The 26,861-nt window shown below is 42.5% G+C and overlaps 1 protein-coding gene and 2 long non-coding RNA genes across 5 annotated transcripts in view; 2 read left to right on the top strand and 1 right to left on the bottom strand.

The window, feature by feature from the left end:
- Positions 1–26,861, bottom strand: part of KATNAL2 (katanin catalytic subunit A1 like 2) — a 67,518-nt gene that overhangs the window by 13,856 nt on the left and 26,801 nt on the right. The window contains exons 3-13 of one of the 2 annotated variants that reach the window (XM_019464134.2): positions 24,045–24,211; positions 22,664–22,706; positions 19,487–19,604; positions 18,265–18,360; positions 16,169–16,267; positions 15,883–15,960; positions 12,986–13,084; positions 10,896–10,959; positions 10,576–10,694; positions 5,573–5,664; positions 3,287–3,397 (exon numbers count right to left, since the gene is read on the bottom strand). In XM_019464134.2, the coding sequence (XP_019319679.2) occupies positions 3,287–3,397; positions 5,573–5,664; positions 10,576–10,694; positions 10,896–10,959; positions 12,986–13,084; positions 15,883–15,960; positions 16,169–16,267; positions 18,265–18,360; positions 19,487–19,604; positions 22,664–22,706; positions 24,045–24,211 (1,086 nt within the window). The remainder of the gene's footprint in view (positions 1–3,286; positions 3,398–5,572; positions 5,665–10,575; positions 10,695–10,895; positions 10,960–12,985; positions 13,085–15,882; positions 15,961–16,168; positions 16,268–18,264; positions 18,361–19,486; positions 19,605–22,663; positions 22,707–24,044; positions 24,212–26,861) is intronic. The other variant, XM_019464136.2, reaches the window with a different exon arrangement.
- On the top strand, positions 676–15,563 carry LOC109275759 (uncharacterized). Of its 2 annotated transcripts, XR_002084354.2 has the most exons (6): positions 676–1,295; positions 3,295–3,415; positions 6,982–7,122; positions 11,986–12,322; positions 12,467–12,585; positions 13,135–13,187. It is a non-coding gene; the product is annotated as an uncharacterized LOC109275759 (long non-coding RNA). The 2 variants fall into 2 exon arrangements; XR_008422280.1 differs by having other exon boundaries at positions 12,467–15,563.
- Positions 19,545–26,791, top strand: LOC109275760 (uncharacterized). The gene is made up of 3 exons (XR_002084355.2): positions 19,545–19,658; positions 21,882–22,021; positions 26,648–26,791. It is a non-coding gene; the product is annotated as an uncharacterized LOC109275760 (long non-coding RNA).

The following is a 26,861-nucleotide window of genomic DNA, read 5'->3' as shown; positions in this document are numbered from 1 at the left end:
ATTAATTGTATTAATGTTAAGAACTATGATTTTCCCAATTAGAGAAAAGCTATGGCTATAAAATCAAATAATTTCACTAAAACTCTTGTAATCTCACATTTGAATGAGCAATACTGGTATGGATTCATTATTTGCCGCTTTTCAAACCTGTGTATTTCCCTAGTTCTGCCCAGTCAAAAGGCCAAGAAGCAATGATAACCCAGTTAGCAAGGAGCACCCCTAATTGTGAGGTTTCAGTCTCTAAATATTATTTTTCCCATTAAAGGATATGATGAGCACAATTCAGAAAATTTAGATGTATTACAGGACAGTCTCCCTGGCAGCAATCAAGGCAGTGGTAACTAAGGGAAAAAAGGGGGGGGAGGAGGGGGAGTCTGTTCTAGATTAAAGGAGACTTATGAGAACAACCAATTACAAAATGCAAACCTTGTTTGGATACCAGTTCAGCAAATCAATTCTAAAAAGACATTTTGGGTCAATATGGGAAATCTGAATATAAACTGGGTATTTGATGATATGGAAGAATCACTGTTAATTTTGTTGGGTGTGATAATGGCATTGTACAGTAATATAAGAAAATGTCCTTTTTTATTTTTACTCTTTCAGTGTTTATTTTGAGAGGGGGGAGAGAGAGAGAGAGCACATGAATAGGAGAGGGACAGAGACAGAGAGGGAGAATCCCAAGCAGGCTCTGCACTGTCAATGCAGAGCCTGATGTGGTGCTTGAACTCACAAACCGTGAGATCACAACCTGAGCCAATAATCAAGAGTCAGATACTTAACTGACTGAGCCACTCAGACGTGCCGAAAATGTCCTTTTCAAAAAGATGTATAGTAAAATATATTTGTGAGAAGTAACATGACAATCTGGAATATACTTTAAAACATTGCAGCAAAATGAGGGAGGGGGCAAGAATAGATTATATCAATCAGGCAAGATGTTAGTTACTGAAACTGGGAAATGGTGCTTTTTCCTCTTCTTTAGTGTCTGTTTGGAGTTTTTCATACTAAAAAGTTTTTTTAGAGCCCAGCATTGCTCAAGGACAGATCCAAAAGAACATATCTTTTTTAATTAAAAAAAATTTTTAATGTTTATTTATTTTTGAGAGAGACAGAGTGAGCAGGAGAGAGGCAGAGAGACAGAGGGAGACACAGAATGTGAAGCGGGCTCTAGGCTCCAAGCTGTCAGCATAGAGCCCGATGCGGCACTGGAACTTGGGAAGGGCGAGATCATGACCTGAGCCGAAGCCTGACCCTTAACTGACGGAGCCCACCAGGCACCCCTGGATCCAAAGGTACGTTGTAATGATGCAAGCAAAGCCCAAAAGCATGTGTGTATTTGCCATTTGCCATAATGAGGGGCAATTCTTTTAGAAAAGCCCTTCTAAGCTTCTTTAATTTTTGATTGTCTTTTTTTTTTCTCTTCTCAGACCATTTTATGTGGGGTTTAACGAAAATGATCACCTCAGGGGACCTGTGGCAGCACAGAAACTTCCTCAACAAAACCCTAGATGTTCACTGGCAGTAGAAGTTTCTCTATCCCTCTAGAAAATGTGTAGGTCTCCCTGGGGGGCACAGACGGTCCCGGAGTCATGCACGAAGCTTCAGTTTCCACACACCCTCCCCAGCTGACTTCCACAGTCACCCTGGGACATGAGGAATGTGGTTATGACCAACCCCACTGCAAACAGCTGAAGCAACAGAGGTCTTTCTCGGAGGCATTTCGCAATCGTTTATTTGAATGATAGTTCTCTGTTTGGACTCTACTGTAATATTTGTATATAAATGCCTCTATCATGAAAACATAAGATGCTGATCACCTTACACATTAGGGATTAGGGCAGTCTTATAAATTTGAGGGGAGGTGGAGCCAGGCTGAAATTAGGAATATATTTAAAATAACAGATTCCACATGAATGTCATCATCTCTTTTCAGTGACTTCTTTGGGAGCCTAGATGACCAGCATGCACAACAGCACGCACAACATTCATCTTTGAATGTAGAAACACAAATGGATGGGGTGGGGGTGGGGGAACAGTGTCACAAGTCCCAGCTCTGTTGCAGATTTGCTGTTGACTTTGGGTGGATTGACCTTCCTTGACCTTGGACCCTACCTGCAAATGGGAAGAACAACATTTCCTTATCTGTCTCCTGTTTTACCTGCTTCAAAAGAGATAATGTATGTGAAAATATTCTTGGGACTATAAAGGAATTAGAGTTATTTTTTAAATATACTCTCCAAGTAGATAGTTTTTCCCTAGTCAACATCTCTTATTTCCCAATTCTACTTCTAGAATTGTTCTTTAACCACTCTGGGATACAGCTTGAATAAAACACTCAGAGAGTAGATTATATTTTCAATTAGAGATTATTTAGCTTCCTATTTACTATGTAACATTAAAGGTTTTCCTCCTAATTTAAAAAAAAGTTTGATTTTAATACTGTTAAAGTATAAACATATTATTTCTGGAATATTCCCGAGTCCTAAAGATTTTAGCATTGTATTAGTTCTCTGCCAAAGCCCTGCATAAATACAGTAAATAATTTGGCTTTAAACTCAAAATGTCCATTGAAAATTTTTTTTATGTTTATTTCTTTTTGAGACAGGGACAGAAAGAGACAGAGCATGAGTGGGGGAGAGGCAGAGAGAGAAGGAGACACAGAATCTGAAGCAGGCTCCAGGCTCTGAGCTGTCAGCACAGAGCCTGACATGGGTCATGAACCCACGAACCATGAGATCATAACCTGAGCTGAAGTCGGACACTTAACCAACTGAGCCACCCGGGCACCCTTCAAAATGTCCATTTTAAGTATTGCTAGTGGTAGGCCTGGCTTATGTTCCTTCTTTTAAGGCAGATTCTTTCATGGTACAGATAGCAAGGACTGAGGCCTTGACCAAGAAAGACTTCAGATTAATCTTCCAGGGCTGGAACCAAACGTTGAGACTTTGCCCAAATTGGGCAATATAACGTCTTCATCTGTACTCAGTGTCTCATGGAAATGCATTTAAAATGTACTAAGATCGGGGCGCCTGGGTGGCTTGGTCGGTTAAGCGTCCGACTTCAGCTCAGGTCATGATCTCGCGGCCCGTGAGTTCAAGCCCCGCGTCGGGCTCTGTGCTGACCGCTCAGAGCCTGGAGCCTGTTTCAGATTCTGTGTCTCCCTCTCTCTCTGCCCCTCCCCTGTTCATGCTCTGTCTCTGTCTCAAAAATAAATAAACGTTAAAAAAAATTATAAAAAATAAAAAAATAAAAAAAATAAATAAAATGTACTAAGATCTCTTACCATGGCAGGTTAGAAGCTGCTAAGACAAACACGAGATCTTCTGAGCGAGCCAGCCCGTCCATCTGCACCAGTAACTCTGTCTTCATCCGGAGGCTTCCTTCATGTTCTCCCCTACAGAGAGACACAGAGGTGAGGTTCTCCCAGGACAGAGTCTTTGCTTCCAGGACAAGAGTGGCACTCACAACATTGATTCAGTGCCTGTAGAACAGGTTCCCTGCCTCATTCCCGGGAGCCACTCGTAGGAGAGTTGAAGGAAACGAGTAGTTTGGTATTATTTTCACATAGAGAGTGAGAGAAAGGAAGTAAATGAATATAATGACGACATTGAAAAGAAAACCAAATATTGGCAGTGAACTAGAAAATAACTAAAGGGCAGATAGTACTACTAATCGATTGAACGCAGCCGGGCTGGGTCTCTCTGTAGTAGTATTATTTGCCCTTTGTAAAGACAGATAATTGAGAATAATCCTTTCGTTTATACAGCAGGCATGAAAGTGCTTTTATACACCATAGTTCTTTTCATATAATTTATGGATATAATCTGTTGAAGAAGAGAGATAAGCTACTGCATTGAATCTGTTTCATTCTCTTCTAATAAGAGGCACGATAATGACACGGAGACTATGTTTTCCTTGCACAGCCTGCTGGGGCTGTCTGCTGTGCAGATTCACCCTCTAAGCCCCACCTCCACCGCAGCCAAAGACCCTCCCGCCATGAAGGAGCTCACTACAGGACCTAACAATCTAAACTGGCTCTGAATCCGGACTATATTCAGCAGGCTCTCCTTCCTCTTCACTTGTATAGACTGAGTTAAAAGGACAGAAAATGCCTTTCTTGGACAACACGACATTCAACTTCTCCTCTCTGGGCATGTGTAGTGGCAGCATCAGTTAGGTATGTGTTTTTGTTAAGAACTGTACCACTCACTGTCAAACTACCTTTTCCCAAGAGAAAGGACAGTCTCACAGTATAGTTATGTATTTATTTAGCATTTACCCATACTTATTCTTTTCATATGACCCAGGAAGTTCTCAGAGCACCTGCCTTTATTCCCTGACTCTAGTTTTAGGGGTCAAGTTCCAGGCAAGGAAGCTGCCATTCAGTGTAAAACTCGGAGTACAGTCAAAGGCAGGAGATAAAGCTTCCAATTTAGCCATTCAAAGCTGTGGGAAACCCCGGGGACGGAGATTGACAAAGTGAATGTAAGAACGAGTGCACAGTTCACTCTGGTAGGGCAGGCCAGGTGGGCTGGGTCTTTGCAGACAGAATGACCACTAAGGTGGTCTGGTGGGTGCCTATCCAGGTACCGGTGCATGTCTGCCCCTGTCAGGTCCTGTATAGAGAGGCAGAGCATCTAGCCTGAGGCTGACAAGCACCCATGAAGCCATGGAAATTGTCCCATTGACCTCAATGCCATCAATCCCATGCATCCTGGGTGTATCTTAATGGTTGCTTTTCCCTGTTAGGAAAATGATTTTCAAGAAGTAAAATTTCATAAATTATAGTTGTACTTCCAAGAAGTTAAGTATTTGCTTTTTATTACTATTAGTTCTGCCTTGATGATGGACCATGAGAGGCCATTAGTAAATGCCGCTGTGTTGAGATTTCCCAGAGACCTGTTTTTCCAAGCCAGGTTTAGTAAGAAGTTTCAAAGAAGAATACTTCTGATGAAGACAGAAAGAGTTTCTTAAAACACACACACACACACACACACACACACACACACACACACACACGGCTCACTGTAGTCTGAGATGTGTTCTTTCCTGCTGGGGACATTAGTGGACACTTAATCTTTAGAGGTAACATATGTGACATATTTAAAATCAGACAGGCTGACCCACCACCTGATGTCACAGAAAAGTGGTGACTTCCCTGGCCTCACACACTTTGTCGAGGGCTACCTCTTGGGACTTGGCCTTTGCAGCCCCATTCCCCACAGGCAGCCCCTCTGGCTCCAGAGGAGGTGGTCACGAGCAGCTATTTTGAGCCAGCAAGACCGTTATGGCAGCCTGGGATCGTGGGGCTGGGTGATCTTCAGGCCCGAAAACCACTCTGTGGGGAAAGGGGGAAGGGAGGATGACATTTCCTCCGGTTATAAAAACTACTTAAATCAGCTATTCAGTTAACAGGATCTAATTTAAAGACCTTTCCATGTGTCTGCAGAAAATTTGTGGGCTTATTAATAGGCTCATTCTGCTGGTAAATGTCGATGGGCTTCCGACCATCAAACACACTTACAAGAGGGGAGAAGTGATGACCGAAAAAAAAAACCCTGTCTGTTACCCAGGAGCCGTGCCTCTCTGACTCATCACTGACTCCAACTCGTCCAGGAAGATGGTGGAGGGGGCGTGATAGCGGGCGAGTTCAAATAACACCTGGGTGGGAGAGAAGCAACCACATGTTCAAATTCATATAGTTAAGTTAAAGTTCTCAGATGCTCCCAGAGATTAAGAGCTTAGAATGGCTGTAATGTTAAGTATTTATGCTGCACTCTGTTCTTTCCTAATAACTTTATAATCATTACTCCTTAGCACAACCCCATGGGGTTGGACGGTCCAATTATTTCCATTTATCACTTGACAAAATTAGAGCCAGAGAGAGTTAGTGGTTAGTTCAAGGTTACTAATCATAAATGGGAGAGCTTAAGCTACAACTCAATACCTGAGCTCTAGTTGGTTAGTTAGCCCCCGAGACTCCCTGCCAATAACATGTTCCGTATGGACAAAAAAGCCTTGGAATATGTAAAGTCATTTAATGGTTTTCCCTCAACCTTTCAGGACAATGAGAGAGGGTCATTCTCAGAAGGAAGAATTGTAGGGGAAGAATACAGTTCCAGTTATGGGTAACAAGAAGAATTTTGCCCCTTTCTGCTCCCCAAATTACTCCACGGGGTCCTTATACCACTCCAAACACTGTTGTTTGGTAGGTTCAGGTACTTTGAGGGAATTTAAGGCAATTCCCAATTGAATAAAATGTTCCATTCCAGAATAAAATATTATAGACTGAACAAGAACAGGAAAACAGCCAGCAAAAGAACAGACATATAAAAACAAAATAAAGAGCTCTAAAGGGAGATGTGGTAGTGATGAAAAGAGTATAAAAAACTAGAGCTTTTTTTTTTAACCTTGAAACTGATCTCTTGAGCATCGTATACAATTCTTCACTGGTTGATCAGAGAAAGCAGTAGAGACTTAGAAAAGAATAGAGGTTCTTTAATAGGCAAAGGGGATTTATTCTCCATGTCACTTAGCGCTAGCAAAGTATCACAGAACAAATCAGAGGAGAAGAGCCCAGAAAAGGCCAGATTGTGTTTTCCTGGGTAGTGGCAGGTTACCCCTTGCCGGTCTCCCCGTCACTGAGTGGGAAGTCCCTCACTTTCATCACTGCTTGTACGTGTGGTGCACCCATGCTCATGAGCAAGTATTTTCCTTTCACAGAATCCTGTTTCATTCAGCCAAGACAGTTGGCTCAGCCTAATGAACTGAGAGAACAGTGTCAACACCGGGACACTCATCATGAATGCCTTTTAGACACGATAGCGACGCGCTCATTAGAAGCAAGCAACTTGTTTTCCTTGTCACAAAAAGAAAAGCCCAATACAGCTGATATTAAGGGTGATTACAATAGCAGCAATCTACCCAATGAAAAGTGGAATATCAGAACTCTTTAATAGAACCATACATGTTTTTAAGGTGCTCCCCAAGGTGCAGAGAGACCAAGGGGCATTATGAGACCAAACGCCCAGTTGGAAGGAGAACCGCATCCGGACCCTGTGTCTCCATATTGACCATACCAATGCTCTTCCCACTGCCAAAGAATATATAGAACTCCAGGTAAGTGCGCTGGAAGCATTAGTCCAAAATTTTCAAAAGTACTTGGAGGAAGTTAAATCATACAACTAGGGGTGGGGGTGGGGGAGGGTGTTGAAAGATGTAAGCACCAACAGGTGTGTGCATTTGCTAAAGAGACCACTCAACTATTCAATAGCATCAATTCCTAGGAGGCATGAACATTAGGAGGGGAGGGAGGAACATAACCCAAGGGTTCCCTATAAATAACTCTTTAATTGGAATAGGAAGAGCAACAAATGGTAGGAAAGCTTCTCTGATGTAGAGGAAGGTCCTGAAGGGTTCTCTTTATCTGAAAGCTTCATAGTAAAGATTTTGACAGCATGACCAAGATTTTCCAGGTGAGGATCCTTCCAAGAGCTCAGAAAAGAATTTCTGAGACGATAGAGGATGAGATCCCTCAAGGTTAGGAGAGGTTATCTGTTTTCCCTTTGAATTATTTTTTTTAAATATCCAAAACCAAAAGTGCATTTCACAGAAAAAAAAGGAAATACAAATATCTTCTAAACCTATAAAAAGATGCTCAAGTTCATTCAGAGTTAAATGCATATTTGAGCACTGAAATATTAATTTCACTATCAGATTGGCAAAGATTTTTTTATTATTTTTAAAGATTTTTTTAAATGCTAATTTATTTTTGAGAGAGAGCACAAGCAGGGGAGGGGCAGAGAGAGAGGGGAACAGAGGGTCCAAAGTAGGCTCCTTGCCGTCAGCAGAGTCCGACTCGGGGCTCAGGCTCACGAAACACGAGATCGTGACCCGAGCCGAAGTCGGACGCTTAACTGACTGAGCCACCCAGGTGCCCCAAAGATTTCTAAATTCGGGTGCTACACAGTGTTGGCCAGGGTGGGGGAAGCAAACACGCACACCATTTATGGGTGTAGAAGCTGGTGCAACCCTGTTGTCAGGCAATTTGGCAATCAGTGATCTTTCATTCTCTCTGACCTAACACTTCTACTTAAGAGAAATCATCTTACACTACTATATACGCAAGGACATGGATATGGTAATTGTCTGCTGTAGCTTTGTTCATGATAGCAGGAGGCTAGAAACAACCTAACTGTTGTTTACATTAGAAATAGCCATTAAGAAGAGACTGGTTAAATACATTTTGCAATGAACATTCCATGCAATGAAATCTGATACAGACTCATAAAAGAACATGTTCTGTCTATAATAGTGTGGAACAATATTCAAGTTATATTGGTAAGTGTGAACAAAAACAAAAGTTATAGAAGGATATGTGTAGTACGTTCCTACTGACATTTAGTGAAGAAGGAAGATAGAGATGCAGTTGTTGGTATTTATATAAATATGATAAATGTTCTGGAAGGCTGCACTAGCAACTGTAGCAGTGGCCCCTGGGGAGAAGGTTCAAGGGTCTATATGCCCTTTTGTATCTTTTTTTTTTTTCAAAAATACGAATTATTTTTAAAATATATGGGAAAGGAGGGGGAGAAATTGAGGAAGGAATCATTTCCTCACCCCTAGAATTTTAACAAAATAATTCTGAAGCAGAATAAAACTTAGGTTAAATAAAATGCTCACACAGAATAGAGAGTTCTTGTTAAGTGACTTTTCTGGCTATCCCACATGAAACAAGACGATTCTTTTAGTAGTTTCAATCTTTGTTAAGGATATTCACAAAATATTTGAATTTGTTCTTCTGTCTAAGGAAGTCCTGTCCAGAGAATATAATGTAATCTTTCTTTGAGCATCTTGCAGTGTTTTGTGCGCATAGCTGTAAACACCACTTTTTCATGACAGGAGATGAATCTAAACTGAGTCTGGGGGCATCTCCTAAGAGTTTTAGTGTTCCGCAGCAAATAGAAATGGAATGTTAAAAAAAAATCTTCGGGGGCGCCTGGGTTAGCATCTGACTTCGGCTCAGCTCATGATCTCATGGTTCATGAGTTCGAGCCCCATGTCCTGCTCTGTGCTGACAGCTCAGACCCAGAGGCTGCTTTGGATTCTGTGTCTCCCTCTCTGTCTCCTGCTCAAGCTCTGTCTCTCTCTGTCTCTCAAAAATAAATAAACATTGAAAAAAAATAACTATTATATATGAGAATACTATTTAGGAGAAAATTCAGACCAGAGAAAGAGGTCTAGAAATAACAGAGATGGCAAAATAAGCTGACAAAAAAAAAAAAAAAAAAAAAAAAAAAAAATCTTCAGGCTGATGATTGTATAGTTAGTTGGATTTCAGCTCATTGAAATCAAGCTACCTAGAATCACATGGAACCCCAAAATTTAGGAACAGGTGAGTTCAAACCCTATCTTTGGACCTGGCACTAAGTTAGACTCAAAGAACAAAGAAACAGATGTCAACATGGATTTCCACAAATTACAATCTCGATGGGGTGATAAGAATTCATAGGGGCCCCTAGGTGCCTCAGTCGGTTGAGCCTCTGACTCTGGATTTTGGCTCAGGTCATGATCTCACAGTTTATGAGATCAAAGCTGCGTCGGGCTCTGTGCTTACCGAATGGAGCCTGCTTGGGATTCTTTCTCTCCGTCTCTCTCTCTGCCCCCTCCCCTGCTCATTCAAAGGAAGAATTTATAAAAACTTACACATTTGAAGTAACTTGAGAAAAGTATCAAAGTAATAAATAATAGGTCATTTTAGGTAAATCAATCCTATAAAAATATTCTATTATGACTTCCAAGTAAGCCATAATATTTTGAAAATAAGTCATCTAAGGGAATGTAACCTAAGCAAAATATTTTAGAGTAAATTTCTTTTCAGAAAATTTATAGTATTTACATTTACTTAGTATCGATTACTTGCCAGTCATTCTACAGAATTCAATAGTTTAACAGGATTTCTGAGAAGGACCCACTTTACATTGAGGAGTAAATCATAAACAGGTGTTCTCATAAGATAACTGGGAAGTATAGTAAAAAATGTTACATTATATTTTCTATAAAATATACTTTCTATTTGTCTCCTAAGGAGAGAAAAAACTCTAAGGCTATGGGGCACTGTGGAGGAAAGTTGCTGAGACCATCTGAAAGAATAATTGTCTTAAATTTCTTGATTCTTTGAGTATGTAGTGTAGGGACTTGCAGACAGTAGCAGCCTCTCAAATGTTAACTGAATATACCGCACATGCTTAATAATAAATGCTTCTTGAATGAAGAAAAAAATATTCCACTTCATAAACAACCTTTTCCCCAGATTCCATTCCTAAGCTACATGAATCACAAAAGGACCATTGGTCAAATTCCCAAAGGAAAGGACATCATGTTTTGCTCACGGGGACAGGATTAATATCCACCTATAATAGTCAATCAATCCATCTTCTGGGTTTTTAGTAATCAAGATCCGGGATAAATTCTAACATATAAATCACTTAAAAACAAATAAGCTCTAACATCATTTTGTACCACTGTATTCGCTGGCATTTATTCTGAAAAAACAAAATCAGGAATTCCTACCCGAACAAGTTTTTCTGAATCCCCTCTCCATTTGCTGACAATGGTAGACGCAGAAATGTTAAAGAAGGTTGTTTTGCACTCCGTGGCCACAGCTTTGGCCAGTAAAGTCTTCCCTGTACCTAGAGACACATGGGGATGAATTGTGAGCAACACTTGAACTCCATTCCTCTGCTAACAGATAGAAGTCAGTGTCACAAGAAGTCGGTGAAAAAGGAGATGGTTACCTAGCGGTCATTAGCCCCAGTGCTGAATGAGGACAGGACAAGTCGTCATCCACACACACACTTAATATCAAGACCCAAACAGAAAGATTCCTTTACCTGGAGGGCCATAGAGCAGCAGTCCTTTCCAGGGGGAGAGAATTCCTGTAAACAGCTGTGGGTACTATGGAAACAAGGAACAAAGAAGAGGTTTGGTATCCGTATGTCAGCCTACACACCCTTAGCGCAATCGAATGAAGCCAGAGTGAAACACAGCACAATTCAGAGAGTCAGCCTTTTTTTAAGGCTGGCTGCTTCTATTTACATCATATTTATCCCAGGTTGACTTTCACACTTGATAGGAATGCGTGGCTTAATATTTGTGGCTTTTTACAAGAGCAGTTTTGTTTTGTTTTGTTTTGTTTTGTTTTGTTTTGTTTTAAGGAAAAGAAAGGCATACGTGGGTACTTTTCTTCTCCATTACAATAGTTATTGCCTACATACATAACATCATTTCCCCCAGGGGTCTATATACAGGGTATTTGGCAATCTTTTGAATGTTGTGAACAGGGAATGCCCTTTAAGATAAACACCAGAACCGACAAAGGTGTGTGCGAATTAGGCATGAAGCTATGGTGAAGCCTGATTTAGAAGCTGGGAACCTTGGTGCTGAATGCATTATGAGACACTGACTCCAAACAGGACATACATGAACTTCAGTGATTCTCTCCTGTTAGTTCAAATTCAGACAATCTGGAGCATAGGTAGAGTTGACAGAGAACAAGGAAGAAGGAAAAACAGTAGTATGATTATAACTAGCTATTAGTTTCTTGCTGATGCTAATGTCAAAATCTCGATGTCATCACACACAGAGCTTATGATACTATGGAGATAACACATCCAGAGAGTTTCAATGAGAGGTCCTATCCTTTCCAGAAGACTTGTACTGTAGAGCCATTCAGAGGAAAGGGTGAATAAATTTCCACTAGTTCTGGATACCAGCATATTTTTTACTCCCATGTCAGAACACAGAAAGAAAGAGAGGGGAAAGACATTCCAAATTCATTGATTTTTGTCTCATTAGAATAGAAGCAGCCAAAAATCAGGGGCTGCATGGGCTCAGTGGTAATAATAAGTAGGTTATTCAATACAATAAATTTGTTATCTTCACTGGGGAAGATCACAGAAAATGGCCGCAAATTATCTGCAGCTCCTCCCACCACTTGAATCTGGACTTGGCCTTGTGACTTTGGCCAATGAGACATCAGCAAGTAGAAGAGACGTGGGAGATGCTGTTGGATTGGGACCTGCCCTTTCTTGCTTCTGTCTGGGAACCCTCTGTCACCATGGGAACAAGACTCGGTCTGCCTGCCGGAGGATGAGAGGCACGTGGAGAAGTCTCAGTCGTTCTGTTTATTCCAGCTTTCCCAGCCACCCTGGCTGATGCCCCAGATGTGGGAGTGAGCCCAGCCAGTATCATGTGGCAAAGGGATGAGCTGGCCCTGCTGGGCCCAGCCCAAACGGCATACCCCCTCAGGCGCACATAAGTAAGTGATTGTTGTTTTCTAAGGTGTGAAGTTTTGGGGTGGTCTGTTTTACAGCCAGAGCTCTGTGGTACACTGACCTTCTCAGTACCACAGTTGTAAACCCACCATGGAAAGTCCTGGTTTTCTATTTTCTTTCCTGTTTAGTGAACCACTCTGCACAAAGACTTGTCAGGAATAAGCAATGAGCACAACATGATGGCTTTCCTGCTGGTGCCCTGGAAGGGGCTGTCTAGTCCTTACAACCGGTCAAAGCAAAACCCCAGGTGATGTGGGTATTGGGGAGGGTAGGCGGTAAGATGTATAGAAGCAAAGTGAGAGGCCCTCTCTTACAGGAGGTATTTCTGCTATAATACGTATATTTTTAGGGAGGCAGGCTAATTTGAACCTATCTATAGCAACTGGCAAGTCATATATATTAGAGTCTTAGATCTTAAATGATCACTTGAACAGACACCTGCCTTGAACCGATATGTAACATGATTCCAAATTGCCTACAACGGACTGGGCCTTGGTACTGCAGCGTTTAACCAAATACTGTGACACAGGCAAAAAGTTAACTTGATGGCAGAAAAACATCCTGTCCTCTTCCTGATGGGTGCATGACATACAGTTTGTCCAATGGATAATGAACAGAAATACCCCCACGAGGCTTCCCATCCTTACCCTTATAGGGTACACGACAGCTTCTTTGACTAACTGCTTGGCTGCATCGAGTCCAATAATGTCATTCCACTTTACATTTGGACTATGGAGATAAATGTCCTGCAATGCACATTTGATCATTTTGTTAAAACTAGTGTTTTCCTCCACAGCTGTAATAAACACAGGAGCAGCAGAATACTTGACTTACAATAGGATGGAAAGGTGATAAAAACTTTTCATGTTAGATACACGTATATATACATATTGTAATTATGGGCTAGCTCACTAAATGGATGCCATGAACATATTCAGTGATTTTTCCCTGAAGAAGATATTGGCGATACAATATGGTACTTTTAAGAGGGAAAAAAAAATCTCCTAACGATGGACTATACCTGTCTTCAGTTAATAGCAAACCGTGCTGATTTACGGCTGTAATCAAAGAGGCTACAGAATATGCCTTCAAATTACATTGGCTTTTACTGCAAAACATAGTTCCTAGACAGTGCCTGGCTCCCCTTGCTCCTTGATCTCTCAAACGCTTTCTTAATTTGTGGCCTAAGAGAGATCATGCTCCTCTGAAACCAATTTCTCTTTTTCCCTAGTGATCACCCCTACTTTCCATCAGGAGCAATTGCTCCTACAAAATTCAAGGAAGCCAACAACCAGGCAAAAGTGCGGTTTGCCCTCTCCTTGTGGAGCCCTGTAGCAACCATCTGGGGCAATCAATTAAGGCCGGTTTTACTGATAATTCATTTAAAGTTTCCAAACGTCAATTTCACACGCCACCTCGGAACAGTCACTCAGGGCCTTTCTCAGTAGGAGCTCTTTCAGGCAAACTGAGTAACTAGTGTGTTACATCAAAAAAAAGAAAAAGCTCCCTCTTTCAAGTCATTCTGAGTGACTACAGAACAATCTGGAAACTAGTTTTATGTGTATTTAATTTTTAAATAAACAATGCACGCACATGGTTCAAAAACACACGTTTTCAATGCTGGTGACATGTTTTGCCCCCACCCCTGTTGCCTGTCTCCCCATATCCCTCTGCCAGGGGTGACAACTTTTATTAGAGAAACTATTCATTCAAGTGATTTTAGGCGTAATCCATTCCTGGACGGGATGGCAGAGAAAGCACATCTATCTTCCAAAATCTTGGGAGAACCCTCCCTGTCTTTAGACAGTGTATCTGCCTGCTAGCCCACCAGCCACTCACATTCTTACTACCACACTTTCTTAGAAGAAGCTTGGCACACAGTGGGGATTGATCTACCCTGGAATTCAAAGCAGCCATAGATAAAAGCAGTATTCCTTGCCCTCTTCTAGAGCTGACAGTGAGTTCCACATAGCAGTATTTAATTTCCCAATGGGAAGTTCCTCCTCATAGCCGCAAAACTTATCAGTCAGAACTCAACAGGGCTGCCTCATGAGGTGGTGAGCTCCCCAACACTGTAAGCATTCAAGCAGGGACTGAACGACTACTTCCCGGGGCACTGTAGGAAAGATGCCAGGTGGAATCATTTCAGGCCACGTCTCCTCTACACGTCCGTTATCATTAGTTATGGTATCCTTTTGCAGAAACAGTAACAAGAAGGATATTTTTCTCTGCTCTCTTGTGCATCCGAATTACCACAGCCTGGCTCAATCCTCATCCTCTCTCACTGGCAATAACTTGAGAGCTGGTCTCCTTATCTCTATTGCTTTGATCTCCATCCACCACACTGTCATCAGGACATCTGAGTAGCCCATTCTCCCGATGGACACCTTTCAAAGATTCCGCATGTCCTCCAGACAATTTCCAATTCCGGGCTAGTGCTCACCATGCCCCTAGCTCAGGAACTCTGGCCTCTCTCTGCAACCCCATTCCCCACCACTCCTTGGGGCTCATTCAGCTCAAAGCAGTACGATTTCACGGTGTGTTTGGTCCAGAACCCTCCACCCTCCCTCTTCTACTTTTTCACGTGCCTATTTCTTATGTATCTTCTTCCCTAGTGCTTTCCCCACCCTTTGGCACAAAATACCCCTCCTTTGGGTTCTCTAAGTGCACCTTACCCATGGGATGAGAGACTCTTTCAGGCAAGGACTGTGTCCGATTTGTTCATCTTTGTGTTTCCAGCCCCCACCGCATGCTTGACACCTAATAGGTGTGGTAACAGCTGCGGAACTGAACAGCCAGAGCTGGGGAACCCTTAATTACTGCAGAATAGCTGTGCATTTTTTGGAACATATTAAACATCTCTCCGAGTCTGCCTAGGTTGCAGTCTTTCATTAAATATGAGATCGCTGGATATCAGATAAATAGCCTATAACTCAGGAATCTATTCTTTCCCAAGGAACTTGCCCAAAGTCACACAGCTAGAAAAAGAAGGATGTAGAAATCAAATCCAGGTCAACTGATTCCAGAGCCGGTATCGTTAACCATGAGACTCCACTGCCTTTAAATTCTGAAGGGCAAGCTTGAAATTCAGTAGTCTGGATGATAAGCTCTTTCCTGCTAATCTTGTTTTTCATGGAAATTTCCAATTATGAAATCATCAGACTCCCAATATCTCTGTTTCTAGACTTTGACTGTTTAAACAAGACACAGACATGCTCTTTCCTTCTCTAAGAGGCTTTCTCTCCTTAACTGTTGGCTCTGCTCTAAAACCTTTCACCTGTCCCTTGCCTTCCAAGTCTGTTTCCCTTTTGGTTTTCTTGGCCTCTGTAGTGAGATGGTGGGCTCTTTGTATTGTAATTTTATGATTCTATAATTTATTTATCATGCATTATTGTGCCTCTAAACAATATGAGTGCCTTTGCAAGTGGGGGCACTTTATAAATAAATGATCATATTTATTGTTATTAATAAAAGAAGCAGCCCACAATGCTCCAGGAGCCCCGATCCGCCTCCGTAAATTTGTGAATTGAATATCAGATCTTACCCGGCTCACCACGGCTGCCAATTCTCGCATCTCACTATTCATGCCAATAAATGCACTCAGAGGTTTCAACAATCGTTCCTGATGATGGGAACAGAAAGTTTTACGTTACAATATTGTTCATGACTTAGAAAGCAAAACAGGATGCAGATCTCAGTGACATAAACGGTGGCAGATAGCTGTGACCTTTGAGTTGATCTCAAAATTTCTCTGGACTCAAAATTATATTTCTAAAGTTCGTCCTGATGTTGGTAGTTTGCAAGACGAATGTCACATCTTAGCCACTTACTGAGGGGTCTGGGTTACAGTCAAGGCTGTTCAAGCCAACTTCGCTGGTTGCTCCTTTGATGGCATCTGTGAGCAGCCCTCGGAAGTCAATGATTTGGCTCTGAAAGGGAGTAATGGTTATTTACACCATTAAAACATAAGAGAAGACAATCCTCAATAGCTCAGCTTCTGTAAATCAAGACACATTTATGTACTTTGGTATGTAGGACACACAAAGTGAAGCTTTGAAAAGAACCTGCACTGGGCCTCCTGGGTGGCTCAGTCACTTGAGTCCTGCTCAGGTCATGATCCTGGGGTCGTGGGACTGAGCCCTATGTCAGGCTCTGCACTAACCATGGAACCTCCTTAAGATTCTCTTTCTTTCTCTCTCTCTGCCCCTTTCTCTCTCTGCTTCCGCCCCCTCCCCTGCTCACATGTGCTCACTCTGTCTCTAAAATAAAAAATATTTTTTAATAAAATAAAAAGAACCCGCACTAATAATGAACAAGATGATTTCCTCAAGTTGGGCACTCTAGAAGAAAAAATAAGTTGAAATAAATTCCTTAGAATGAAGTGGGTTTGAATAAAAGTTCACAAGCATTTTTCAGTTCCTGACGCCATGCCATATGCTTCCTTACAGGTCTGGCTCCCCTATATTGTCTCATCCTTTGCGACATTTCACACACAGGAAGAACTCATCATCAGGAGAGTGATGATAGTTCCCATTAACCACCATGTACATTGTCCACTCAGTAGAGTCCCAGCTAACAAGTGACTTAAGGCCAGGTTTAAACCCAGATATCTGCCTCCCGTACTCCTCCCAATGCCACCTCATCTCCCCTGCAGGCAGAAGGAGAAAGGAAGGATGCATGCAAGAAAAAAGTAATTAGCAGTAGCCAGCACTTACCGAGTGTATATTATGTGCTGGACACTATGCTAACATTCTCCACTCGTTATGATATCTTTCTAATTAAAAACATTTTTTTAATGTTTATTCATTTTTGAGAGAGACAGAGACAGAGTGTGAGCAGGGGAGGGGCAGAGAAAGAGGGAGACACAGAATCCGAATCAGGCTTCAGGCTCCAGGCTCCAAGCTGTCAGCACAGACCCCGACGTGGGGCTGGAACTCATAAGCCGCAAGATCATGACCTCAGCTGAAGTTGGCACTTAACCTACTGAGCCACCCAGGCGCCCCTTTTTAAAATTTTTTTAATGTTTATTTATTTTTGAGAGAGAGGGAGAGAGAGAGAGACAGAGAACCCATATACTTGAGGACCTTAAAAGGAGCCAGTTCAAGCCAATGAGCGCTCCCTTAATTTCCAGGGAGATGCTTCCAGCCTCCCCTCCAAACACACACACAGTCAGAGTTTAGTTCGCCCCAGAAGAACCAGCCAGGGGTAAGTCTGAAGTCCTGTAGTTTGAGAACTTGCTTGAAGAAAGATGACTCTTAAAAAGACACCCAACCCCAGAAGTTACAATCAAGAGAAACCTGCTGGGTGTTGATACTGCTTCACCTTTCCAAAGGACAGGTTTTAACCTACCTTTTGCCTACAGCCACCCAATCTGGGTCTTCTCTGTTTGAGAAACGGTTATTTCTGAATCAAGAAATGAGGTTCATTATGAAAGGGGTAGAAATATTTAGTATGGATAAGACCCACCCTATTTCAACTGAGGTTTCATGGTTCACATGGAATGACATGTAAGCCTAGAGCCACATCTCCATGGAGAAAAAGTGCCATCACTCATCAGTTACCACCAGTGGGGGAAGAAAGAATGGGTAGGCCATCATAACCCCTTCAATAATACAGAACACCCATGCTGATCATTTCAGTCGTGGGATTTTTAAGCTGAAAGTGACGTTGGAAGCCATCTCTTCCAAACTCCTGAGTTTACAAATAGGGAGACTGAGCTTCTTCGAGGTGGGGCACATCCTTCAAGACCAGACTGGAACACCAGGGCTGTAATCCTCATCCAGTGCTCCTCTCAGTTCACCGCACAGCCAGCCTTTGACCGTCACCTATTAGCTTTCCTCTTTGACAAAAATAGCCTTTTTTACTTTCATTTTTACAAAGAAAAGGGATGCCCCCTTTTGGTTCTAGGTTCACGAATGCCACTTACTTTTTGTGGGCGGACGTTTTCTCCGCTGCCTTTGGGGATTCCTGATATACTCAAGCCAAAGTCAGCGCCCTCCATGGGAGTATTATTGACAGGCTCCTGGGGAAAGAGGAAGACAGCAAGAAGCCAGCTGGGGAAGCAAGTTCCACATGCTGGTGGGAAATGCCTATTCCGGCATCCAGAATCACACACTGGGTATCAGTTCAGTAAACGGGAACCTCATGTGTCATTCGGCCACTTCTGTGCAGACCCAACAAGATGAATTCACTGTCTGCCTGTGCCATACGGGAAGAGCTGTCACCAGAAGCTACAGGCTTTGAGCAGCTTTTCTGGTGGAGGAAACCGTTGTGCCTCAACCCATCCCCGTTCACACTGGCTTGCCTGTTCTCCTATAACGAGGTATCTGAGGCCAGGGGTGGCCGAGTTTGGAGGTGGAGCTGAGTCAACAGTCAACTGCTTCCTGCGGATTCCCCTGCACCACCTTCGGCTCCCTTCCACCTGAGCCAGACTGCAATGGCCAGAAGTGTACAACCTCCTCGAGAGTGAGAGGTTCCTTCTGACAATTGAGTTTCACGAGGACTCCTTTCTCCCCTGCCAGGGATCTCTGACCCTCTTTCTTCCCATTCTTTTTCACTATTTCCATTAGTTCTCTTTCCTCTGAAACCTGGTATGTTTGTTCTGACCCAAGAGGTTGGAGGTATGAATCCCCTGAGTTAGAAGCCATTGATTTCCCCCGCCTGCTGGGCTCTGTCCTCTTGCTGACCACCCTGTCCCCAAGATTGTTTTGCGGGGAGGTCTGGAGTGAAGACCAACCATTTGTGTTTTGGAGAAACCCAGCCATTCCTGAGGCCGTCCTTGACTTAGTCTTAAGAGTCCAGGAATGTGCTTTGGGACAGGAAAGATGTGCCACCTATAATTACCTCAAATGGGATGATTGAGCTCTGTAGCAACCAGCCCCCTGCTCTGACTGGACCCAGGGCTTACCCCTCGAGGACTGTTTCCCAGTACTCCAACCAGGGGGAAGGCTGGCGGAAGGAAGGAGACTTTCCACTCGAATTAAGAAACATTAGGAAGGCTAGAGATTTGCTTGTGGTTTTAATTCAGTATACTGGAAGAAAATCTACAATGTAACAAAATCACACAAAAATGAATAAATGTGACTCTTTTCTCAGGGCTATTTCTCAGCCACCTGCAGTTTTACCAATACCAGCAAAGCCATCCAGACCTGTTTAGGATGCTCCTTATGGACGGATTTGGCATCCCCTGGCTTCCCCACCGTGATTCTGGACCGCGGCCTCTGCTGACTGATCTTGGGAAGATTTTGACAACTGTCGCTCATCACCCTAGGGGAGGGAACAAAGACCCTGGAGGAAATTATTCAAACCATTTAATTTGAGGTAACTAAACAACCTGTGTAGCCGACTTAAAAAGAGTTCTACAAAGATGTGCAGATGTGGCACCATTGGGCCCTTCCATTTGCACTGTCCTGACACCCTGGCCGTCCTGGCTCTGACTTGCTCCACTCTACCCCTTGGGTTCCTCCAAGAGCAAGCTAGAGGGTCCACCTCCTCCTGGAGGCCCCCAACCCCCTCTTCATTTTCCCTTCAAGCCACCTGGCTCCAGCTCTTCTGCAGATAGCTCTGTATTCCTAAGAACACATGACTTTTGCAAGCATTTTCCAACGTTTCTTCCCACCTTCCTTAAAGAACAGTATGCAGCCCAGGGGTCACGTTGTGGGGAGGAAGGAGGAAGCCTAGGGATTTGCCTGTAGTTTTGATCCAGTGTGCTGGGTGTACTTAAAATAGTTCTCATCAGGCTGCATAAAGCCAACATGGAAAGGTGCTCACTTCGGCAGCCCGTATACTGAAACATCGAAGGGGCTTGTGCAAGGGAAGCAACCCTTACCTCATCTCTGTTGTCACAGATCTTCATATTTGCCAAACAGATTTTCACCAAATATTGTTCACTTAAGGCAAAACATATTGATGGGTCTGGACGCCAGACAGTGGCTACCTCTCTTGGAGATGGGATGCATTGATTGGGAAGAGAGACTGCTGGGGGGCTGGGGTGGTGGCGCTTACGAGAGTATATGGACATTTGACTGTATATGTGTCATATGCATCAATATAAAGGTAAAATAAAGTTGTTCGCTAGGTCCTTGGAACGAGAAATTCAGTTTTGGAAAATTAGTAGATAGGAGATGACATCAGAGAGAGGCAGGACTGCTCAGGGGGCAGACCGTGAAGTCCCACATCTGAACTTGTTTGGGTTTTCTCCATTCCTTTGTCCTTACGTGTAAGATGTGTTTGCAGGAGTTTTGCTGGAAGTATTTCTCCCCTGTCCTAAGGGGTCTCAGAGAGCACCTATTTCTCCATTTCTTTTTGGGAAAGGAGGAGTTGTATCTAATATAAACACCTAGCCAGCAAAAGACCACCCATGCCAATAATAACGCCAGCGTCCACACATGATGACCCCGGTGTTGGCCCACTGGGGTGGGTATCATAAGAGGTGGACAGCTGACAGTTTCTCGGAACATTGTTTTTCATCTGTAAACTAGGAATACAAACGTCTGTCCCTCAGGCCTTTGGCTGGCACAAAAATGAAGTGTCTATGAAATGAATACCAAACATGTTACAAGTGCAAACCCTTATGAATAGCACTGATTTAAATGCAATGAGGTCATATATATACATATGTAGTGAAGCTTGCCTAACGTCATTGCAGGGCAGACAGGGAACAGGGAATCTGTTTTCCTGCTTTTATTTCCCTTTGGAGGCAAGTGGTTCACAGATCTGCTTCAACACGATCAGAGACAAGTTCCTAATGTGCAAAGCAATGTGATTCATTCCCAGTCAGCTCTAATGATTGTAAAATTCATCCTAATATGGGACCAAATCCACCCCGCTATAATTTTAGGTGCCCCTCCTGAGTATGCCCTGTGGAATTCTACAAAGAAGGCTCAGTCCCTCTTTAGAGGGTGAAGACTGGTGCCGTCTTGTTCTAGGGGCACCGCCTCCCCATGGGTTCCAGTCTTCAAGCTAACCCTCTCCAGTTGCCCCAATCATTCCTAAGGTTACCTGGCTCCCAGATTCATCCTCATCCTGGTCACCTTTCCTTTGTCCACAGTCTTCTGACCACAACAGAGTCACCTCCTATTTTGGGGACACTGTATTTCTATCTGTGAGGCCCGAGACCACATTAGCAGTCACATCACACTGTTGTGATCACCCTCACACCTTATCTGTTGTGAACTCAGATTTCTAGGTCCCTGATTTTGTAATGAGGGAGCTATTTGTCATTAGTCTTTGGTTGGAGCTTACACCTCATTTCATTAAATTTCATCGTGTTATTTTGGGCCCATCTTCCAAATTGTCCAGATTTTTTGGCATCCTAATTCTGTTATCCATCACATTAAATAAACTTTCCTCCACTGAGTTATCTGCAAATCTGTAAACTGGGAGCTTGCTCTCTGGTGTGAAATGCAAGCATTAGGAAAAGGCACTTTCATTTGTTAATAGCCAGTCTCATGACACAACCTTTCATTTCAATAGCTGTCTTCAGTTACAAAATTGTAAACAAACAGCATTCATTACTTTCCTAATTATCCTTCCTGACTCCAGCCATTTGCTGTCTGACCTTTACGCCTGCCACGTACAAACGTTTACTTAGAGACGAGCTGAGGACACCCAAGCTGTCAAGCTGCCTCCCTGAAGAGAAGCAGAGTGCTCGAAAGACATTCACTTCTGGAATGTTCTCCTAGGTAAGGAATGCTGGGGAAGTTCCAGGCATGAATACGTGGCTGAAACATAATCAGAACCCAAATGCATGCTAAAGCTGGCTTCTTTAAATGCTCCTCGCTTTTTTGGTTCAAAAGTAGTTATCATTTGTTGTCAGAGTCTGACTAGCTTTATGGAAACTGTAAATAAATGGATAATGCTTTGGTCAAAACGATAAAATTGTTCCTAAAGAATAGTACAAAACAAAGTTAGCCTCAGGCAGAGCATTATTGAGAGTATTATCATGAGGCATGCATGGGTGCTTGCTACGTGTGGGGACCTCACTGTGTGTCAGAAACTTGCTCCAAGCTTGTGAGGAGCAGAGCCAGGAATTGAACCTGGGTCTTGCAATCTCTGAGGTCCGTACTCTTCATAGCACATAGCCTTCAAAGAGCACTAGTGAATGCAATTATCTGTGGTAAAACCAGGAGAACCCATAGATGTTGGCTCATGTCTTGGACGTCTGTAACGTGTGGGGAACCCATTGCTGGGCCCACTAAGGTCACATGATCACAATCTGCAATTGCTGGTAGACAGATAGGGAACCGAGCTGGAGAATCTTCTGGAAAGGGATCCCACAAACTCTTAGAGTTGGGTTGGTCAAGAGGAATTACCATTCACTTTACCTTCTGGTCTTCCCTCCACTTCTTTGTGGTAAATTATTTTCCGCTGTAGCAAAACAAATATTGGAGGAAAAGGAATGAATTTAATTCTTAAGAGAAAGTGATTTTTCAGATATGTTTGCCCTTTTACATTGTTCTCAAAATTTGTGCTATAACCTTGTGGGGTCCCGGAGCTCTAAGCTATTCTCATATAGAAAGAAGTGAAACTACCAGCAGAAGGAAAGAAACCCATGTTTCCCAAGCATTTCTGCATGGAGAAAGACCCCAGAGCCCTTAGATATTAATTGAATTGGAGACCATGAACCTGGTGGCAACTTCAGTGTGGGCCAACTTTACGGTTACCATTACATTAAGTTTTCATGAACCTGACACCATTTTGCTGTGGTCCATGGGACACCAGGATGATTGCATGAACACTTACCAGTCGTACTCTGCCAGTTTACCTTAAAATAAAGACATTGTGTCTAATATCCCAGGAGAATATGGTTCCAGACTAAATCAGAACCAGCAATCTAGAAATTGGATCGTGTCAATAATAGTCCTGGTGGCCCAGGAGTCAGTGCTTCTCTGCCCAAACCCAGACCCAGCAACCAGCCAAGGACAGGGAGCTCTGAACTCTGCCCTGGAAAGGAGCTCAGATAAATATCCCTTCCAGCTCAGAGATGCGCCCCCGGCTATTTTTAATTGACATTCCTCTTGGTTTCCTGGTCCCCACATGAAATGTTAAAGTCTGTGGCTTAACAAGTGCCTTGTAAACAGGACAATGATCTCCCTTGGTTTATAATTACTTCCCCCACTTACAGACTTCCAAGTCAATGTTACTACAAAACATAGGGCCCTCGCTTTAGATCTTTCCTCCAGCCAGCCTCCTTGACTGCTAACCTATACTGGGTCTTTGCATTCTATTGATCATTATCTGGATTGATGGCTTTCAAAAGCATTTCATTATCTATACATGAGCTATTAGCTTCACCAATACTCATTTTCATGTTATTTTCAAGATAGATAATAGGTCTTCCTAACAACAACAACAAAAAGTCTTCTGTCTTTTATCCTCTTCCAACAGCTCTTTCCATTTTTAAAGAAATGAAAGTAACGTTGGTCTTCTAAAAAGCACCTGTGATGCACTGGGGTTTTGCTTTCATTGTCCTAAAACACACATACCTCAAACAAATGCCACCGTGACTAAAGGGACATCACTGCCTGACCGATCATGTTTCTATTTCTGTACAGGATCTGATGCAGGCTATACAATCTTTCTGGTCTATTCTTTCAGTGGGGGGGGGGGGGGGGGGGGAGTAGCATCTATCTGAGAATAAAATGAGGAAGAAACACTAATCTTAAAGATGAGAAAAAACCTTATTTCTAGAAAATAGCCATGTACCTGTGTCTGATGCCTTTTTGACAATTTTGGGGTATTTCTGAAATTTTACAAAATAATAGCTCTCGTATTCCATCAAAATAGTTTCAAGGTCGATGTTGTCACAGACTTCAAAGCGTCGTAACCCCAGTTTAGTTTCTTGCTCCAAAGCATTGGCTGCATCGATATATCTGGCCATTTCACAGAAGAAAAAACAACAACAGAAATTAACTCTGGGTAAAAAGAATAAAGGCAAACAGGCATTACAAGTCCACAGAGACTCAATACAAATATTAAGCTTATATTAAGCAGTACATTCAATGACAATTACAATATACGAGGTTTGCCTATAGAAGGAGCCCACATATGTTAAGTATATCCAAGTACTGTTTTTCAAAGCAGTTGAAGCTACATACTTATTCTAATGATGCAATCGTTGTTCAAAACATTTTTGGAAGTGCTTAGAAGTCAAATAAGTAAATCGACTAAGAAAATGTCCTGTGTTTTCTCATTTCTAGCCAAAATTGAGTATTTGCCCAACTTGATTACCTGTTTATTCACCAGCATTAATTTTAGATAACATCTGGCAATTGTTAAACCCAAATTTAAGCCCAAGAGGCAAGATGTGCCATGATTGTGGCAACTGAAAAGCATAGGTCATGAGTTCTGAAGGAAATTCCAGAAATATGTTGATCAATATCATCAAGGAGATTGAGTATAAGAAGAAGTCATTGCTGGGTCATGTTATTTCTGGTCATTTTTCTTCAGTCACACATCTACACTACCCGGTGACTGTGGGTGGAAGCATGATCTTCACCGGGGTTCTTCACTGTCACTTTGAACCTGTTGTGGTCTCAGCAATGCTCTGTCTCCCAATCCTCTGAAAGTGGAAAGACTTTCCACATTTTAATCTTAGTTCTCAACTTCTTATGAAACCAAAGACTCTCCTGGAAAATGGGCAAATATGCCCAAATCAGCATACAATTTCATCCAAGGACATTGGATTAAGAATTTCTGCCTCAGGATAGACTTCTTCCTGTTTGATTCAAATCTGGGAAGGTAGGAGAAAACTTTCTTTTATATTATGCTCTCTTCCCTTCACCAGATTCAGGTCAGTTGGAACACTGAACTTTCTTAAACAAGGTTGCCATGATTATTTCCAGTGACCTTGCTAAACTTTAAAGAAACTGCAAAACATCAATTGGCTGTAGTCAGTCAGCCTCTATACATTGATGGCTCATCAGGCTTCTATACTGTGTCTTAATCCCCATTTTACAGAGAGAAAAACTAACTCTTTCCTATGAATAATTTTTGTTTAGTATTAAGTAATACATGCTCATTTGAGAAAAAACTAGAAAATACAGGTAAGTCAAAAGAAAATTCCACTACCTTTGCCTATCTTTCCAAACATTTTTAATGACTAAATACATATATACTTACATACATACACTTGTAAAGCTCTATATATGTATATACACACCCATATATATGCATATATATATATATGTATGTTATATATATTATTTGTGTGTGTGTGTGTGAGAAGATACACTATAGATTGCTTGTAGTCTTTACTCACATCACATTATATTGAACTCTTTCCAGGATCATGGGCTTTTGACTTACACAAAAATTATAAGAATAGATGATAGTAGGCCTCATAGATCCCAAACTAATTAATCGGGGAACAAAACTGCTTCTGTGTGTTGCTCCTACATTGTTGGAGCTTGAATGAAATCTGAATTTAATGAGGTTGGCTGGAGGAGCCACTAGAGGTTCTCAACCAACAGAGTGACAGGATGGGACGTCAGGAAGAAGAGTGAGCAGTAATGAGCATGACATAGTGGGAGAGATGGGGAGGCTGTTAACGGGTGCTCAGACCCAGAGAGCAGCGTGTGTAGTCCTCGAAGCAGCAGCTGTGATCCTCCACTGTCGGACCTCACTTGTTCTCCCACACACAGCCCAACTCTGGTCTTTCTCCACTTATGCCTCTTCTTTCTCCGTGAGCCTGCCTGCGATGTCCTTGTGCATCATGTCTGTCTATCCATCTTCTCCACATCTTTCTAGACCAGCTCACCTTGCCATCTCTACAAAGCTTTTCTCTGGTTGTTTAATCCAATTCACTGTAACCTAGCCTCTTGATGAGGATAAATCCTTGGTCTTTTGTTAAAGACAGGTCTGCTTTTCCAACATTGATATGTCTTTTAAAAATACCTACAGTTTACTTTTCATCTTGACATACACTCCTAAGTGCCTTTACCAGCAGGTCTCAGGAAAATGGTCAATTTTACTAGAATTTTCATTGATTTGAGATGCAAGGGGCCATCTCGTGGCAGACAGGGGAAGTGCATGCTTTGTAAATACACAGTCGAAGGGATAAACTATGCTGACTTTTCTTTGTCTTTTGTTTTCGTGGTTCTCCTTTCTGAGATAGTTTCTTGGCACAGTTACCACTTAGGGCTGGATAATTCTGTTGTGGGATGCTGTCCTGTGCATTGAAGGATGTTTAGCAGCATCCCAGACATTGCCAAATGCTCCCCAAGAGGCAAAATCACCCCAGTTGAGAACTGCTGCTCTAACTTGAAAGTTCAAGCCCTAAGCCTGAAACCTGAGTATTTTCTTCCTAGATGAAACCTGGAAAGAAAGGAAACTGGAAAGTAAATAGTGGATGAGCTCTCTTCCTCATAAAACCCAGCACATCTGCAGCCTTCATTGTAAAGGCTTGCACGTTTCCAGATCAGGTAGGTGGCCAAACTCAGATGCTTCCAAATTTCCTCCCCTGCCAGTTATTGAATGGCATTGTCCAGAAAAGAAAGGGGGGCATAGGTCATCCAGTAAATG

The sequence above is a fragment of the Panthera pardus genome, unplaced genomic scaffold (assembly GCF_024362965.1).
Source record: "Panthera pardus isolate Hobbes unplaced genomic scaffold, ASM2436296v1 HiC_scaffold_15, whole genome shotgun sequence".
Lineage (NCBI taxonomy): Eukaryota > Metazoa > Chordata > Mammalia > Carnivora > Felidae > Panthera > Panthera pardus.
The sequence above is the reverse complement of the archived record's forward strand: the minus strand, read 5'-3'. Positions and strand labels throughout refer to the sequence as shown.